Source organism: Thamnophis sirtalis, unplaced genomic scaffold (genome assembly GCF_051295495.1).
Source record: "Thamnophis sirtalis isolate CommonGarterSnake01/CBP01778 unplaced genomic scaffold, rThaSir2_p1.2 scaffold_8, whole genome shotgun sequence".
Classification (NCBI taxonomy): Eukaryota; Metazoa; Chordata; class Lepidosauria; order Squamata; family Natricidae; genus Thamnophis; species Thamnophis sirtalis.
In genome coordinates, this window is record NW_028261388.1 from 40,838,775 (window position 1) to 40,856,631 (window position 17,857).

The window sequence follows — 17,857 nt, forward strand, 5'->3', positions numbered from 1 at the left end:
GGGAAGGGTGCAAAACAATTTCCAAGGCATTGGGTATACCATGGAATACAGCGAAGACAGTCATCAAATGTGGAGAAAAAATGGCATAACAGTGGCATTGCCAAAACTGGATGTTCCTCTAAAATTGATGAAAATGCAAGAAGAGAACCGGTTCTGGAGACTGCCAAGGTGCCTATAGCAACATTAAAGGAACTGCAGGAATTTCTGCCAAGTACTAGTTGTGTATTAAATGGGAAGGCAATCTTCCATATTCTTCATATGTCTGGGTTTCGAGGTAGGGTGGCAGGATGGAAGCCTTTTCTTACAACATCCAAGCCAAGTTATATTTTGCAAAAAACAATATCAAGTCTGACAAAAACATTGGGAAAAATGTTTTATGATCTGATGAGACCAAGGGTGAACTTTTTGGACACAATTCCAAAATGTATGTTTGGTACAAAAACAACACTAGGCATTACCAAAAGTACACTATATCCACAGTGAAGCATGGTGGTGACAGCATTATGCTTTGGGGTTGCTTTTCTTCAGCTAGAACTGTTGTTTTAGTCAAAGTGGTGGGAATGATCAACAGTTCCAAATATTAATTAATTTTGCATTAAATTTTCAGGCCTTTGTTAATCTGATAAAGATGAAGAGAAATTTCACTTTTCAATACAACAATGATGCAATCAAAGAAAAGAATGACTTCACCAAAAGAAGACCAAAATTTTGCAATGGTCTAGGCAGAGCCAGGATACAAATCCAATTGCAAATCTATAGGGTAACCTGAAGAGGGCTGTGTACAGGATATGCCCTTGCAATCTGACAGATTTGGAGTGCTTTTGCAAGGAAAGGTGGACAAGGATTCACAAGGCAAGATATGGTATACTGAGAGGCTTCTTCACCCAAAGATTGAATGGTGTCATAAAATGAAAAAATGTTTTACAAAATGTTACTGTATTTTTCAGAGTATAAGATGCACTTTTTCCCCTCCTAAAAGAGCCAGAAAATTTGGGTTTGTCTTATATTCCGACTGTAGCTCCGCCCACCCACCAGCCCCTACCTTCCGGCCTCCACACATCCTCTTCCTGGCTGCAGAGATTGCCACCAACAATGGCTTGTGTTTTTGGGCTCCGCACATTGCATTTTCAACCTCCAAATGCTCAACGCATGGTGCCCAAAATGGCTACCTGGAACAGCTGCTTCCTTCTCTTACCTCTTCCCCGCTTTAGTCACTGGAGCTCCCTCTGAGGATCAGCTGTGCTTTTGAAGCTGTTTTTTTAGCCCAAACACGAACTAAGCAATCTTCTGTGCTTTGCCTGCTTTTCTAAACTAAGGTGCGTCTTATAATCTGAAACTTATGGTAGTTTAAGGTTATGCAACCATGTTATTGTATACTCTTTATCATTATTTTCCCCCTAAAAGATGTAAGTTTGTTTTTCAATTGAATTATACAGCTAATGTTATATTAAAGGTATAAAAAATTCTAAAGTACCGTAAGTTATCTTGGTCTGTTGGTTTTTTTTAACATCTCAAAAACCTGGCATTTTAACAGGAGTATGTAGACTTTTTATATCCACTGGAGCTTTTAGATTTAAAAACTAGCATTTAGAAGTGTACCTGACAAATCAATGCAAAGCTTTCAGCACTGGTATTATGTGCAAATCTGAATAAAAAATCTAATAAATAGACTGCAGGTTCTAAGTTGCCTTTAAAGATCCCCCCAATAAAATATATTGTGGTAATGTAATTGGCTGTAAAAATCATTGTTTCTGCTGTTACTTTGTTGTCTTCCTATTGAAGTGGAAGCAGGCTAGCAAACTTACTAATTATGGTAAATAGGCCACTTTCTGAGTGAGAAAACCTGGACTGCTAATGCCCTATTCTTTAGAAAAACAGCCAGGATGTATGAATGTCTTCCTAACATTTATACTAAATTATTCCATCCAAAATTCAAGATTGGTTACTCCATCAATATTATTTGTACAAATACAAGTCCCCAATATGGCAGCACCTTCCCTGAAGTCATAACTAAACAAATTAAAAGGTATGTGTGTTGAAAGCATCTAGCATAAAACTGAGAAGTAGAATGTGATCATTTGAATTATTTCTCACAATGATAGGTGGATATAATAGAGTTCATATTTACTTAGTAGTAAATGATACATCAATTTTAAAATATATTCAGAATGAATTTAACATTTGTTTGTAAAGAAATAAACATTCCTCGTTAACTTCAAACATATTCACCTTCAGTCCCTTAATGCTATTTTAAAATTGGGATAGTTGAAAATATATTTGCATACATCACTAAATTTCCAATTACCATGTAAATGACAACTGAAAGAAACAGGGGTTCAACGCTTTAGTTAAAGAAGTGTTGATTTTAAAAGCTTTTTATCAGACGTGAGACTTTACTTTGCGAATATGTACCCATCATCAGTCTGATGATATGAACAGCAAATAAGCCTGCAATTCTTTCAGGTTGAAATAGCTTTCTTTTAAAAAAAATGCACAGCAGGAATCCTTTCCCAAGACTAAAATAAATGACAAAGTAAAAGACCAGTCTTCCATAGGCATTTAATGAAGACATGCTTCAAGGGATTTTCTGTAGTAGAGATCATTTTACACCCCAGGACAAAAGAAAAACAGTACAGCTTTGCAGTCAGAAGCTGCAATCAAAGGAGAATAAAGAAAATAACAAAAACATTGCTTGTTAAATCACTTACAATGGCTTTCCTTTGGATTCACAAATCAAAGTTATAGATAGTCCTTCTTCTGGCCACAGTGTGGAAGGTATTATTTTAACTGAAGGAATATCTGGAAAAATAATATTTATAAAATCAGATTAAATTTGTATACAAATTGTACTGTGCAAATTATGAAAGCAACATAAAAATTCACTTGTGGATGAGTTAACCTTAGAATTTATTCAAGCTACGATTCTGAATTCAGGTGGGTATATGAATCTGTACACTGTACATAATTTTAGCATTGAATAGCACAGAATGGCTATAGGGGATCTAGATGCCATTACAATACAATAATAAGACATACAGTGTAAAGTATGATCTAAAGCAGATCTTATAGAATATCTTACATTCACAAGGCAGGGAGCGATGCAACAGTAAATTTGACTAATGACAAGTAGGAACAGTTGGGAAATTGTACATGAACAGTCCTAGCCTTGTTATGTCAGTTAGAATTATTTCCTGCGTCATCTCTCTTCTTCTCGAAATTTTGCTGTTTGGTTCAAAACCAGTGGACTTTCATTAGTACATTGTACAGAAATTTCAAAACCACAAATGACAAACATAACAAATAGCTTAATTGCAGCACTAGTAATATATCTAAAAGCTTATCATTGTTCTTTTGATTTTGTATTTGATTTTCATTTTTTTAAAAAAATTAGGGATATTTCTTTCACAGTATCTGAATACTTTCATATGGAAGCACAGCTTTCATTACTTCTTTGCACTAATGATTATAGTAAAATCCACTTCTTGCAATAACCTTGCTTTGACCTGTTTACCAGCTAAAGTACAAAAACAGTATTTAATTAGCCCATCAGTTTATGTTCTTATACACATGACTGGCTTTATTAGAGAAATCTATAACCAAAATGCCTGATGCTAGTCACTCAGCAATATCTGCTCCATCCATTCCTAGTAGCCCTTTCATGCATATTTTATTCATGCCTGAAAAGGGCTTGATGCTTGAACATATCACTTGCATTTAAATTATGTAAAGGCCAGACAGTGGGAAATTGTGAAATCTTAGATTAGAATCTAAAAGAATAATAATAGTGCTCAGTACATTTTTGAGAATATGGAAAGAGTTAAGACAAATTGTTCATCAAATGCAAACATATATAAACAATTTGTAAAGAAATTTAGATAAATTATATTTTTGTTATGCAGCATGCATCTATGTAGAAACAAGCCATGCAACACTACATTCATATCTTTTTATCTTTTCTTTCTTAAACTATATATGATACCGTCACAGATTATATGGATTTTCTATAGAAGACCCAACAGGATTGGCTTTGCATTAAGCAAAATATGGCAAAATCCTAAACTTCAGGGAATGGAGGAAAAACATCTAATCATTCTTATATTTCTGAGTGTATAATTTTATGTTGATTGTTGAACTAGATGAACGGCTTGTTAATCAAATCATGTTATACAGATGCATTGCAAACAATACCCTTAAGCCTTCAAACAAGTTGAATTCTGTACTTGGAGTGTGGTGCTCATAAGAATGACATGCTGCTATTTTGGTGATTTGGTGACAAGTTGCAATGGAGAATTTATTTCAAAAGGTAATTAACATGACTCAGGAAAAAGTCTTGGGAACTGTGATGTGGTACATCAACATTATCAGTTATGTCTATGGGCCTGAATGGACACTAAAACACCATTCATTTTAAGTGTTCATATTTCTCATGATACTTTGTAACAGCATGAGAAATGGTAGTTATAGAAGTTATTCATATAGCTCCTATACCATAAGGGGAACCATACATTGTCTTCAAATTGTGCAATTAATTTGAGATTTAGCAGTAATTTAGTCATGACAAAGAGATATATAAAGCTAATAAAAAAGCAGCAAATATACACTATTTTCATTTCTCAAAATAAAGTATCTGCACAACTAAATTAGCATTCTAATTAAAACAATGATACAATGTAGTTGTTTACATAAAGTGGGAAACTCTGTTCAAAACCAAACTGTGTAGCAAGTGAGTAATAAGCTATATTAAATGAATGCAACCAGCAATTTACTTGGAATAGTTATAACTGTGGTAGGATGTAGTGATATAATAAATGACTTAAACTGAATAAGTGAATGGTCTTGGAAAAATGAAGGAAGAATACTGAAATATGGAAGAATAACCCACACATTACAATTATACATTTTTTAAAAAAATCTTGTTTTTGGAATTCTAATCTTCACACAAAAACCTTGCTTATTATTAAACTGTGTGAGCGCACATTATAAAAACTAAATTTAGTTCTTAGAAATAATATGAATTTGTGAATTCAATTAGATACTTTCAAAAAGGTAATATCTTTAATCTCTTTGTTATCAGCTTTCCAAATATTAACTTAAATGCTGAAAATGGTTAACTATATTTCTGCTCTCTCTCCTATGCAGCCCTTGAGTATGAAAGCTTAGATCTATAGATATTGAGAAAGTGTAGTTTTGTCAAGAGACAAAGAGAGAGGGAAGAAAAGGGAGATTTTCTTGTATATGATCTAAAAGAACTCCCAGCTTTCAAAAGCTGTGGGAGGAGAAGTGTTGAACAAGAATAACTGAGATTAATTGGATGTATTCTGCAGAATTGCAACATAAATGTCCTTAAAAGTTCACATAGAAATATATCCTTTTTCTGTGGATTATAGGTAAACTAATTAAACTAAAATAGTTTATATATACACAGAGCAGTTTGGAAGAGCATTGGGAGTTAAGATTTGGTCACCAAGCTGCCTAATAATTTAATGAGCTAATGAGCTAATAATTGAATTTATTATTGTCTTGTATTTTATTCCATGTATATTGATGTGATAATTATGACATATTAGTATGAGTCATTTTGGAGTATGCAGATAATAAGGTAATAAGATATAATAAGGTAATATAATATACTGTAGCAAATAATAGATAGATGATAGATCGATCTATCAATAGCTTATTTACATACTTTTCCTGTAAAAAAATTTCTCTGATTTTAGAATCTTAGATATGCAGATTTTGCATATTTCTTAAAATTAGCAAATGTGTGAAGATATAACTTTTGATTAAAAGCTACCAAAATAGTAATTTTCATTAATATAAAGTAAGCATCACATAGAATAGTTCAGTGATGGTGAACCTTTTTGGCACAAAGTGCCAAAAAGGGAGTGTGTGCATGTGTTCATGCTCATCTGGGACATGACCTGGAAGAGGAGCTGCCCAGTGGGCATGCACACACCGGAAAATGAAGCTCCAGTTTCTGGCACAGGTATGCAAGCCGGCCAGCTAGTCTTCTGGTTAATGGAGCACACACACTCACAACAATCAGCTGGCCGGCATGCATGTTCATGTTGAAAAACAGAAGACAGTTCTTCCAGTTTCTGGCACTGCCACACACACGAAGGCCACATAACCATCATGAGCGCATGTGCACCAGAAATCCAAAAGAGAAACAGGCAATGCTGCGCATACCAGGTAATATCGCTCTCTGTGCCACTTCAGGCATGTGTGACATAGGTTCGCCATCACAGGAATAGTTTATTCATATTTGTCCTCTTCTACCAACCATACTGAGCTAGATAATTGGTCAGAATTCTTAAAAATTTAGAACCAAACAGTTGGAGAACAATTATTTCATGTAAAAAATCCTTGATAAATTACATGAGAACATTCATGTAATTTATCAGCTTATTTTCTACAGTATTCAAAAGAATGTATATCTGAAAAAAAACTAAGCCAACTACAGAATCCTTGAAAATGGCACTGATGGGCACACTATGTCTGAATATTTTGTTAATGTGGCTAATTAACTATTTACAGATATATTCTAAGAATTTATTTAAATTAATTTTAAAGGTTTGGTTCCAAACCATGGTCCTGTAGTTAGACTTTCTTAAAAACTATTTTGCAATTTTTATAGTTACACATATCTATAAAGAACTATTATTCGAATTTATGGTTTGTGACATATCATGTGTTTACTAGTTGACGTTTCATCTGATAAAAAATGTCTTTCATCCAAATGAAGTTTAAACGGTAAGGACTAGGTGGATTATGTAATAAACTGAAAACATTTCTGTCGTTTTCTAAAAAAAGGCACATTTTAACACCTGCAACTCACTTAAGAAAGTAAATGTTTCAGACAGAGCATACTAATGCAGCAAGTCCTTGTGACTAAGATTTTAAAAATAATTTTCACAGCATTTCATTTCCAAGAGTGCACCTGCTGTAGCCTTGCCTTGCTAAACTCATTTGCCAATATATTTACATTCCTATTTAACTTTTTTGCAGACTCAGCAATTCTTCTCTGTATCTATTTCAGAGCTATTAGTATGTTTTATTCTTCATAAATCTGTTTTCCCCCCAGTATTTTATTCAAAAACCAAACTGAAAATAATTTTATAGTTTTATGATATATAACAATTTATGCATATTTAAAGTGTTACTATAGTTCAGTCACAAAAAGAAATGTTTCTGAGCCACAAATCAGGAATACATCTGGAAAATAAAAAGACCAATAAATATTTTTAATCACCTGATAATAACATTATAGAATCAGTCTTATTTTTCACTGGTTTCTTTCTTAATTTTCTGGACAGTATTAAAAAAATACAATGTATGATATTCAAAGATCAGCGCAGAATTAATTATATATTATGCCTAAAATGCTTTCAAAACAAAATACCATATTTTAATTTTTGAGATTTGTATGAAACAAACCTGTAAAATTGATATTATTTTGATTATATGACCAAAACCATGCAGAAATATAGCTGAGAGAAAATAAAGAAGAGAAAGTGTTGTAGAGAATATAAAGGCCTGCTAGGTATTGCACTTTTAATAGGGAATCTATATTCTGAAATAAGTTTTTTTTGGTAAAGATTATCACAAAAGTTATTTGGCAATCTTTATTAGGCAATTACTGGGTATTTTTATGTTATTTGCTTTTCTATGTGGTAATATGCTCTATTACAAAATTTACCTTATTATTTATATTTTAAGGTCTATATCTTAATAAATTTGAATATAGCAATGAACCTATTAATTATGCTTTAAAAATCCAACATTTTTAATAAAATAAATCAGATATAGGCCTTCAAAATTTTACAGAATGTTTTAAGTCACTGATTCCTTTTTAAATTATTTCATTATAGTTATATCATTATGTTTAATTAAAGGCATCAGTGTAATGTATACATCAAAGAAGAAATCTGAGTTCATTCTAGTTCATGCATCGTGCTTTTGTTTTAACAGATGCCTTCTCCTTTTTTAGTATTAAAGTAAATGCAGTAAGCAGTAAAAACTATGTAAAACGCACTGATTTTTCACGAAATATGTGACATTCTCTGAAAGTGAACAGTATCTTCTATCATCCATAAAATAGAGCTACAATTGATATCATAGCTTTGCACGGTGTTATCTCTTCTGAGACTGTCGGTAATGTTCTCTACTAAAACCACTTTTCTTTCCTGACTAAATGCAGGGTCTATGACCATGATGAGCTTAATATCAGTAAAGATTAGCTAATGGTAACAGCACCCATGATTTAAATTTAACTTATAAAGGAAAAATCAAGGACTAAATTGAAACACATTTCTGGAAAATGATTGAGAAGTTTAATTTGAGAGATGGGACACAAATAATTCCTTTCTCTCACTTATTCCATCCAAACTTGCCAATTTCTATTTCTGCTCAGATGAAATAGAATTAATGAAGAGCCTGGAAAAGAATGTGGTATATAAAACATTCCTTCACCATAGTATTATGACTGGAGCACCTCTGAAAACCCATAGTTAATGTCCATAGGCTCCTTTACTATTCTATCATTATCACTTCTGTAATGTTTTCAGTATATGTAAACACAAAATTGAAATAGCAAATACTTGGAAAATCATTTTTGTAGCCCTTAAAACTACAGGACTGTTTACAGTGGTGCAGGAAAATCTGGAATAGATTTTAGTCTCCTCAGAAATTAATGATAAAATGTAAGATTCAATTGAATCCATTGTACATCATTTGCTATGAGACATAGAAAATAAGACTACTGTAACATTTTCTTTATAAGCAATGTAAAAAATGTCTTTTTGCCAAAATATACTGTGTTTCCCCGAAAATAAGACAGGATCTTATTTTCTTTTGTTCCCCGAAATAAGCACTTGGCTTTATTTTTGGGGAGGTCTTAATATTTCTGAAGTGCAGGAGGTGGCGAGCGTGGTCACCTCATTACTGCTGCTGTGTTGCAATATTTTTTTTGGGAGGGCTTATTTTCCGGGGAGGGCTTATTTTAGCACATGCGCTCAAAAGTTTGATTGGGCTTATTATCTGGGGAGGGCTTATTTTTGGGAAAACAGGGTACTATTATACTGTAAATCTATATTATCTTTTGTAATATCATTGTTTACAAAAAAAAATAAAACATTGAAAATCACATTGCTAAATTTGCTAATAGTTTTTCAAATTATATTACAAAAATTCTAGCAATATCATGAATCAAAACTGTAATAAAAATTATAATGTGTTATTTGAACCAGATGTTTTATAACCAATCATTAAGCTCGGATATAAACCTCAGGAGGGAGAGGAACAGTTACTGTATGCTTTAGTTTTCAGCATAATCTTATAGATGTTTTATTAATCCACACAAATAATATTTATTTCCAGTTAAAAATATTGAATGGAAAAATAGATGTTTCAGGGTGGCTTTAATGCACTATAAGTGTGAAAACAACAAATTACATACTAGGTGTCATAAGAAAAGAGACTGAAAACTTTTATAAGGCCCTTATACAAATTTGTGGTATTTTTCCATCAGGAACACTGCTTACGAATCTGGCAGTAATATTTTTCAGAATTACCAGTTGGGAAATTTAAAATTGTAACCTCTGAGAAGTCCAGGGCAGTGAAAAGAACTGGATTGCCTTTGTTAAATTTCCAATTACTTCCAATTTCTTAGTCAGATAGATTTATAATGGTAAGTTATACTGGCAACCAAGGCAGTTAAAATAATATTGAAAATAGGAATTAATATAAACTAACCATCAACATGAATATCTCAGTAAGCCACAGTATATAATATGCTACATGCAGCAGTCCCTTCTCAATGATAAGATGAAGAAGTTTCATTTCACCATAATTGTCCATTAGTGAAAATAAATAAATAATCAGATTCAATGTAAGCTAGAATTTTAAACAATGGATTTTTGCTGTTATAGTGTTAATATATAAGATGTAATGAAATAAATTAAAATTATTTATATTTAAAAGTAATTAAATATAGCAGGTGTAAAAAGACAGAATAGGTGCCACTGATATTCTGATATTTTAATCTAAAATACTCCAAACTTGTCTTTCTGAATAATTTCTACTTACACAAAAACATTTCAGAATAACAAAAAAGATGTTATTTTCCATAATTTAAAACAATAAATGTTTTATAAATAAATAAATGTTTATCAAATGTTTTATTTTTGAAAAGATAAGAAAGTATAAGAATGTTGATAAATTTTATATCAAGTTTTATTCAATTTCTGAAAATCTAGAAATACTGTGCCATATTTTAGTATTTTATTTCAATCAAAATATAATTTTGGTGGTATTGGGTTCATGACTTCAAGGTGTAATATTTTGGTTAGTTAAAGGATGGATAAACCAGGTAGACATGTCTTGTCACTTATGAGATGTTCAAATTTAGGTATCTGAATATCCAGCATCAATTTGATTTACAGATATCACAGTCACATGGAACTACAGTAATTTGCTTTTAGCTGTATGAGTCCATACATACATAACTTCTATGGACATTTGTGAGTCAACAGATAACTGTAGGTATAGCAAGACATGGACAATATTGTGATAGGTATTTAATAAGGTTATATCCCCATTGTGTTACACATATTTTAAATAATTTTTAAAATTATCGCTATACAATGAAAATGTAATTTGGTAAAACTCCAAATAATGAATAAAAACTCAAAACATAAAGAATATTGATAATAGTTCAGCATCCATTAAATTCACATTCATAATACTTACAGTGTATTTCTAGGACTTGCATTGCTATCTGAGGTGTGGAGTTCAACGATTCATGATCTACTCTGCAACTTACAACTGCACCATCATCAGAACGATCTGCTCTGTAATTCATTGTGCTGCTAACGGTAAATGTTTTCCGATTTGCATCCTCTTCTTTTAAATATTTAACATCTGTAAAAAATAAAGTTTGCTATAATTTAGCATTAAGGGCTGGCAATAAAAGGCAGCTGAAGACTAGAGAACATGAAATTTTAAAACAGCAAATAAAAAATGTACCTTTCATCATGTTTGCTTATCTTATCAAGGCAAACAAGTTCTATTTCCAGGCATTCCTTTGTCTTACAGAACTACCCATGTTGTCATTCCCAAATGTACACAGACTACAGATGGGAAATGCAATTTCAGTAAGAACCAAAAGACAGAACTGTCAGAATGAGATTCTGTTCCTCATTATCTTTAATATAATTAGATTGCAATCCAAATATTTTTCCCTTAAGACTATTTTCTTTCCTCGTGCCTTTTCCTCCCTCCCTTTATCTATTGGTATTTTAATCATTGTCAAATTTCCTTTGTTTATCTTCTCTTTTCCTTTTCAGTATGCACAAACAATATTAAGTAACAAAACAATGGAGATCTTAAAACTTATTAGTCAGCTTCAGACTAAAACTTTTATAGTACAAAAAAAAATACTTTGATGAAACTTGCACCAGTTTGTTCATGTTATTTTCAATTCTGGATGAAAAAGCCAAATAACCTTACACTTATTAACAATGACATTTGAAACTATTATTAATATTATTTAACATTGATTTATTTTTTGGTATACTTATTGATAAATGTTACAGTGTTAACAATTTTTAATCAACACTGTACAAATACCACTACACTCTGCCATTATGATCACAAATGAGCGTAAAATTTCTATTGCTGAATGAATCAGTTGTTAAATGAGGGTTTTTTTGCAGCTTTTCTGGCCATAGTTGTTAGGTTGTTAATAACTGCAATTGTTAATAACACTATTGTTAGAACACAGTTGTTAGGCTGTTAGGTGATTCACTGCAGAAGTTAGTAACACAGTGTGGGAAGAAATATCCATCTGGTTCAGTTCCAAGCTGGGACAAAGACAAACAAACATGGAGGCTGATTGGAAAGATGGTTTAATGATGAAGCAGAACCACATGTGGTTCTGGGCAGCTGACAAAATGGAATGGGGGTTTCTATACCTTCATTGAATTTTGTATTTAAGCTTCCTGTTTCTGTGCAAGAATATATATATTCTATTGGCTGTTGCCAGATTCCCATGGGGCCATGTAAGGGTCATAGTTTGCTCTATATGCAAAGTACAAATTCTAGGTGGTTGTCTGACCTAAGTTCGGTTGAAGTTTGGACTGCTCTGAGATGATGCAATGAAGGGCTTGGTTCTGAAAGAGTGTTGGGCAATTCCTATTGTGTTTTAATGGTTTTCATCTTGTTTTGGCTCTTGGGTGATGGTATTTGTTTATGAATAGAGCTATCTAGATACTTCTTTCAATTACTTCTTTATCTCTTATGTGCAGACATCTGCAGTGAGCTATTAAAGAAAGTGGGAGTTGCTTTCTGCCTCTAAAAACATGTTTTTTCCATTTCTCCCCTTGGGAAATATAATAATCTGCCTTTTTAAATATTCCTAAAAATATTTCATTCTTCTAGGATGGTGGTTGCTGACTTTCTACAACAGTTATTAAGTTGTTAAGTGAATCTGGCTTCCCCTTGACTTTACTTGTCAGAAAGTCACAAAAGGTGATTATTATATCTTCACAAGGAATGACAGAGGCTCGAAGGTAACAGTAACCAGTTTAATTTAACAATAACATTGTAACAGAAACACTTGAAGTAGACCGGACAGGCTTGTAGCTGTGCGCGGTAGATTGGAGAGACAGAATAGTAAACCGGGTAGCTTTCGCAGCTGTAGTAGATCGGGCAGCCGTTGGAATTGTGCTGCCTTTTATACTCGGCTGACTCGCGCTTGACAGCCCGGCAACTGACAGGCGCGTCTGATTGGCTAAGACGCGCCTGGCTGCTGCCGAGCTGTCATTCGTAAGTGCGAGGACTATGTAACACTTCTTCCCCCCCAGCTGTACGCATGCGTTAAACTTGCGCACGCGTAATCCTCAAGATACGCTGGTGAACGGCGGACACGCCCCGACCGCCGCAGTTGTACTGCAGGCGGATCTTCTGAAGGATGTCCCTGTCTGAGCTCCTCCCTTCGGGGAGTAGAGCTCCAGGTGACGTCAGAAGGGCCTTTATGAGTGACTGGATAACTTCTACAAGAAGGTAAGCTGGCCGAAGGGGGCGCGGCCGAGGATGGCGGTGGATTGCATCTAGGCCGGTAGGCGGCCTGTGAATTGGGAGGAACGGGTCCATGGTGACCTACACTAAACTGAGGGGGAATTGCGGGCTCGGCTTGAGTATCAACAGGTGCATGATCAGGGTTCGCTACCCTGGATGGAAGGATAGGCTGGCCTGAATTTGGGAAGGCTGGAGGAATGTGAACGTTTGGTCGAAGTGGCGGGACTAGGGCTGGCTGAACTGCGCCTATGTCAGACCCTTGTGTGTCGGCTTGAGATGAATTTTCGGAGTTATGCCGGAGTCTTAGTTGATCCAAGTGCCTCCTCCAGATGGTTCCATCGGGTATTCTTGCCCTGTAGGAAACGGGTCCTGTTACTTCTGTTATAGTGGCAGGGACCCATCTAATCTCCCCTCCATAGTTCCGAGCCCAGACCAAATCCCCAGGGTTGAAAGAACGGGAGGGTGTTGGATGCCCCAGGTTGCCAGACTGAACCCCTGAATAGAGGGGATGCAATCTATCCAGGGTGGTCCGCAGGCGCCTGCCCATCAGCAGCTCCGCGGGGCTTTTCTGTGTCAGGGGGCAAGGTGTGGAATGCTGTGCCATTAAGTACGCATCCACCCTTGCCTGCCAGTCACCCTGGTTCAATTGCCCCAAAGCCTCCTTAGCGGATCGAACCGCCCTTTCCGCCCGGCCATTGCTGGCCGGATGGTAAGGGGCAACCAGCGCATGGCGGACCCCTTGCTCGGCGAGAAAAGTTTGGAAGGTTGTAGATGTGAATTGCGGGCCGTTGTCGGACACTACTGTGTCCGGCAACCCATGGGTTGCGAACAAATGTCGCAAGGCTCGTACAGTACTGTCGGCTGTGGTGGAGTGCATAAGCAATACTTCCACCCAACGAGAGTACGCATCTACAACTACCAAAAAAATCTGTCCGTGGAATGGGCCCGCAAAATCTAAGTGAATTCAGGACCATGGTCCACGGGGCATCTCCCACTCCCGGGAGGGAGAGGATGGGGGAGATGGCCGAGACTGCTGGCAGGTTTCGCATTTGGCGACCCAGGCTTCGATTTCCGCATCTAAACCTGGCCACCAAACGAAACTCCTAGCTAGAGCTTTCATTCGAACTATTCTGGGATGGTTTTCATGAAGCCGTTGTAATATTTGTTGCCGGAGGACCGATGGGATGACCACACGGTCGCCCCACAACAGGCACCCGGAATGAAGTGACAGCTCTAGTTGTCTGGCCTTAAATGGTCTGCATTCCGGAGGTGTAGCAGCCGTAGGCCATCCTCTCAGGACCCAATTCATTATCTGGGATAAGAGTGGGTCTGAACGAGAGTGAGTGGCCACATCCGTTGAAGATAGGGGTAATTCTAGCTGTGCTATAGCCAGGACTGAACGGCAAGGAACCGATTGAATATCCTTGTCCGGAAGGGGGCAGCGACTAAGGGCATCTGCATGCCCTAGTTGCTTGCCTGGACGGTAGCACAGGGCGTATGAGTACGCCGCTAAGAACTCCGTCCAGCGGGTCATCCTTGGAGACAGGATGGGGGGGTCGGCCTATCACCGGCCAGAAGTCCAAGGAGTGGCTTGTGGTCGGTGAATAGAGTAAAATGCCGCCCGTATAGGTAATCGTGGAACTTTTTAATTCTGGACACTGCAGCCAGAGCCTCCTTGTCTATCTGGCTGTAGTTCCTCTCGGCCGAGGACAGTGTCCGGGAGTAAAAAGCTATGGGAGCTTCTGAACCATTGGGCAGGACGTGGCTCAGAACAGCCCCCAAGCCCACGGGGGAGGCATCACAAGCCAACGTCAGGGGCATCTTGTCGCTGTATTGCACTAAGACTGCCTCTGACGTCAGCAGGGATTTGACAGCCACGAACGCATGCGCTTCGCGGCTGCCCCATTGCGAGGCCGCGGATCGGTTGAGTAACCGATGTAGCGGCTTGGCTAGTGATGCCTTGTGGGGAATGAATGGCACGTAGAAATTCAAAAGCCCCAGGAACGATTGTAGTTGCGCCTTTGAGGTTGGAGTAGGAGCGTTCCTGATGGCGGCTAGTTTTGAAGGAGTGGGGTGGATTCCCTGGGCATCAATTGTGAAGCCCAGGAAGTCCACCTTTGGCACAGCAAAGAAACATTTGCTGCGTTTTAATTTCAATCCCGCGCCCCTGAAACGGTCGAGGATCTTCCGTAGAACTTTGATGAGGTCTGAGCGGCTGCTTGCAGCAATCAGGACGTCATCAAAGTATGGGACAACACCAGGGAGCCCATGGAGCAGTCGCTCCATGAGGCTCTGGAAGATCCCTGGGGCAACGGATACACCGAATTGAAGGCGGCGACAACGAAAAGCCCCCCCGGTGGGTGACGATGGTTTGGGCAGCCACCGCATCGTCATCCACAGGAAGCTGTTGGTAGGCCTGTGCCATATCCAGTTTGGCGAAAATACAGCCCTGCCCCAATGAGTGGAGCAGGTGCTGTACTACAGGGACTGGATAGGGGTTTGCCTGGAGGCCAAGGTTGATCGTCGACTTGTAGTCGGCGCAGATCCTAATGGAGCCGTCGGCCTTCACTGGAATCACTATGGGGGTTTCCCAACGTGAATGGTCGACGGGCTCCAGTATGCCCTGCGCCACAAGCTTATCAAGCTCGGCGTCAACCTTTGGCCTCAAGGCAAAAGGCACCCTGCGGGCCTTCAGCCTGATTGGGGCAACCTGGGGATCCAAGTTAAGGGAAATGGGGCTGCCCTTATAATGACCTAGCTGGCCATCAAATATGTCAGCGTAGTCCGATAGGACTGCTGCCACATCGGGAGGGGGCGTGTCCATTGTAGAATGGATTCCATGAAGGGATAGACCCAAGGGAGCGAACCACTCTAATCCTAAAATGGAAGGTAAAGGTTTTAACACTATTAGGGCTGGCAATACAGCAGTGTGAGTGCCATAGGCAACCCGCAAAGTGTAAGAACCCAGAATGGAAATATGCGAGCCTTGGTAATCTTTCAGAATGGCGTCGGGGGGAGACAGATGAGCCAAGTGTCTAAATTTTGATCACATGACCATAGGGATACTGCAATGGTTATGAGAAAAATGTGAGAAATAGTTTTTTAGAAATTTATTCATTTTTAAAAATGTTTATGCAAAAAGCTATTTATTTTTCATTTGCAACTATACCTACTGTATGTAGCATTGCTTTATGGTATGCAAAATACACCAAGAGATTAAAAGGAAAATAAATTGGAGAAAGACCATAAAAGAAATTTTTTTTAACTACATCAGCACTATTAACTATATTTTCTATACATTTTTTCTTGTAATTTATCCTATCTATTTATAGATGTTAATAGCAGAGGTGGGTTCCTACCAGTTCAGATGGGTCAGTCGAATCAGTAGTGGTATGCCAGCCTGGGTTGCAGAAAGGCAGCGACCCAGGCTGGAAATGCCTCTGAATCAGTTCCCTGGTCGCCATCGTCACCATCTTGTTTTTGAGTTCTGCACATGCACGAAACAATTTCCATTGAACTGTGCATGTGCGCGCACATAGCATGCACATGAGCAAACCTGCAGTAACGCCAGTCAGAACCCATCCCTAGTTTACAGATTACTGTTTGTTCTGTAAGGTATTTATTATTTTGTGAAAAAGAAATCTCATCAAATCCACAGTTTTTCTTTTCTCTTAACCGCTTAGTAATAGAATGCATGAAGGCTAAATATTTTATATTTAATTTACACAAGAGAGATAATTCTGATAAATAATTTATGGAAAATCAGTCTGTTTGGAATGGGACAATTCCTGTATAACATACCTGTATTTTATTGTATGATGTGTGTGTGTGTGTGTGTGTGTGTGTGTGTGTGTGTGTGTGTAGGTAGGTAGGTAGGTAGGTAGGTAGGTAGGCATATAGAGTTGAATTCCCCTCCCAGTATTCAAGAGTTAATATGGCTTTAGAGAGTAGAGATGAAAATTTTCCGAAATTGCGTAGTAATGTGCTTTTCTCTCTAACACTAGACCTCTGAAGTCCTAGAAGCACTTAATTTGAGATAATGCACTTAGTTAAATTTTAATCCTCCTTGGAATGCATGGCAATTAAAAACAAATGGGTATGTTTTATAAAACCAGCTTGATTCTATGCTATTTTGAATCTTTTCATTGACAAGATTAATCTGAGAGTCATTCATTCCATGGTTCATCAGCTGTTGTCTAAGTCATTTCCCATCAACTGAAGTGACATGACCCTTTTATACTATCTGATTATAATAAAAAAACAACTTCTACAGTTACATGCTGCTCTTTTGAATCTATCTGAGATAGGCATTGTTCTGTATTTCTGTGTTATGTATTTCTTTACTGCCATAAAAGTGCAATCTGAATTTTTGAAACTCAGATTTTCTATCCATAGCAATTGTTATTCCATAATGTTAATCATAGTTAGCTTTTCTTAGCATAAATCATCTTTGTAAGAAAAACATGCAGTTTGAGATAAATGATAAAATATGCAGTCAAAGTATGGAACAACTTTTATGTACATAAATTATGAATGTCATGATGCATTTTGGTTTACTGTCTTTAAAAAAAGCTTCCTCACAACATTTTGGATAATAGAAAAGTGAAACTTCAGATGGGGGGGGGAAGTATTGTATTTGAATGTGTCCTCAAAACTTTATTCAAAATAAGCAAAGGAAGCAAGTTGTTTCAGTTTTATACATTTCATTAATTCTCATTTGAGAAATCTGATTATAATATTTTGAGAACTGAATAGATAAATTGAATACATAAATAATAAT

At 36.8% G+C, this 17,857-nt stretch overlaps 1 protein-coding gene across 4 annotated transcripts in view; it reads right to left on the reverse strand.

The window, feature by feature from the left end:
• CADM2 (cell adhesion molecule 2) overlaps window positions 1-17,857 on the reverse strand; it is a 352,887-nt gene that overhangs the window by 63,055 nt on the left and 271,975 nt on the right. For all 4 annotated transcript variants that reach the window (XM_087721509.1, XM_087721510.1, XM_087721507.1 and 1 more), the window contains 2 exons: window positions 10,750-10,920; window positions 2,709-2,799 (listed from right to left, as the gene is read on the reverse strand). In XM_087721509.1, coding sequence (XP_087577635.1) covers window positions 2,709-2,799; window positions 10,750-10,920 — 262 coding nt within the window. The remainder of the gene's footprint in view (window positions 1-2,708; window positions 2,800-10,749; window positions 10,921-17,857) is intronic.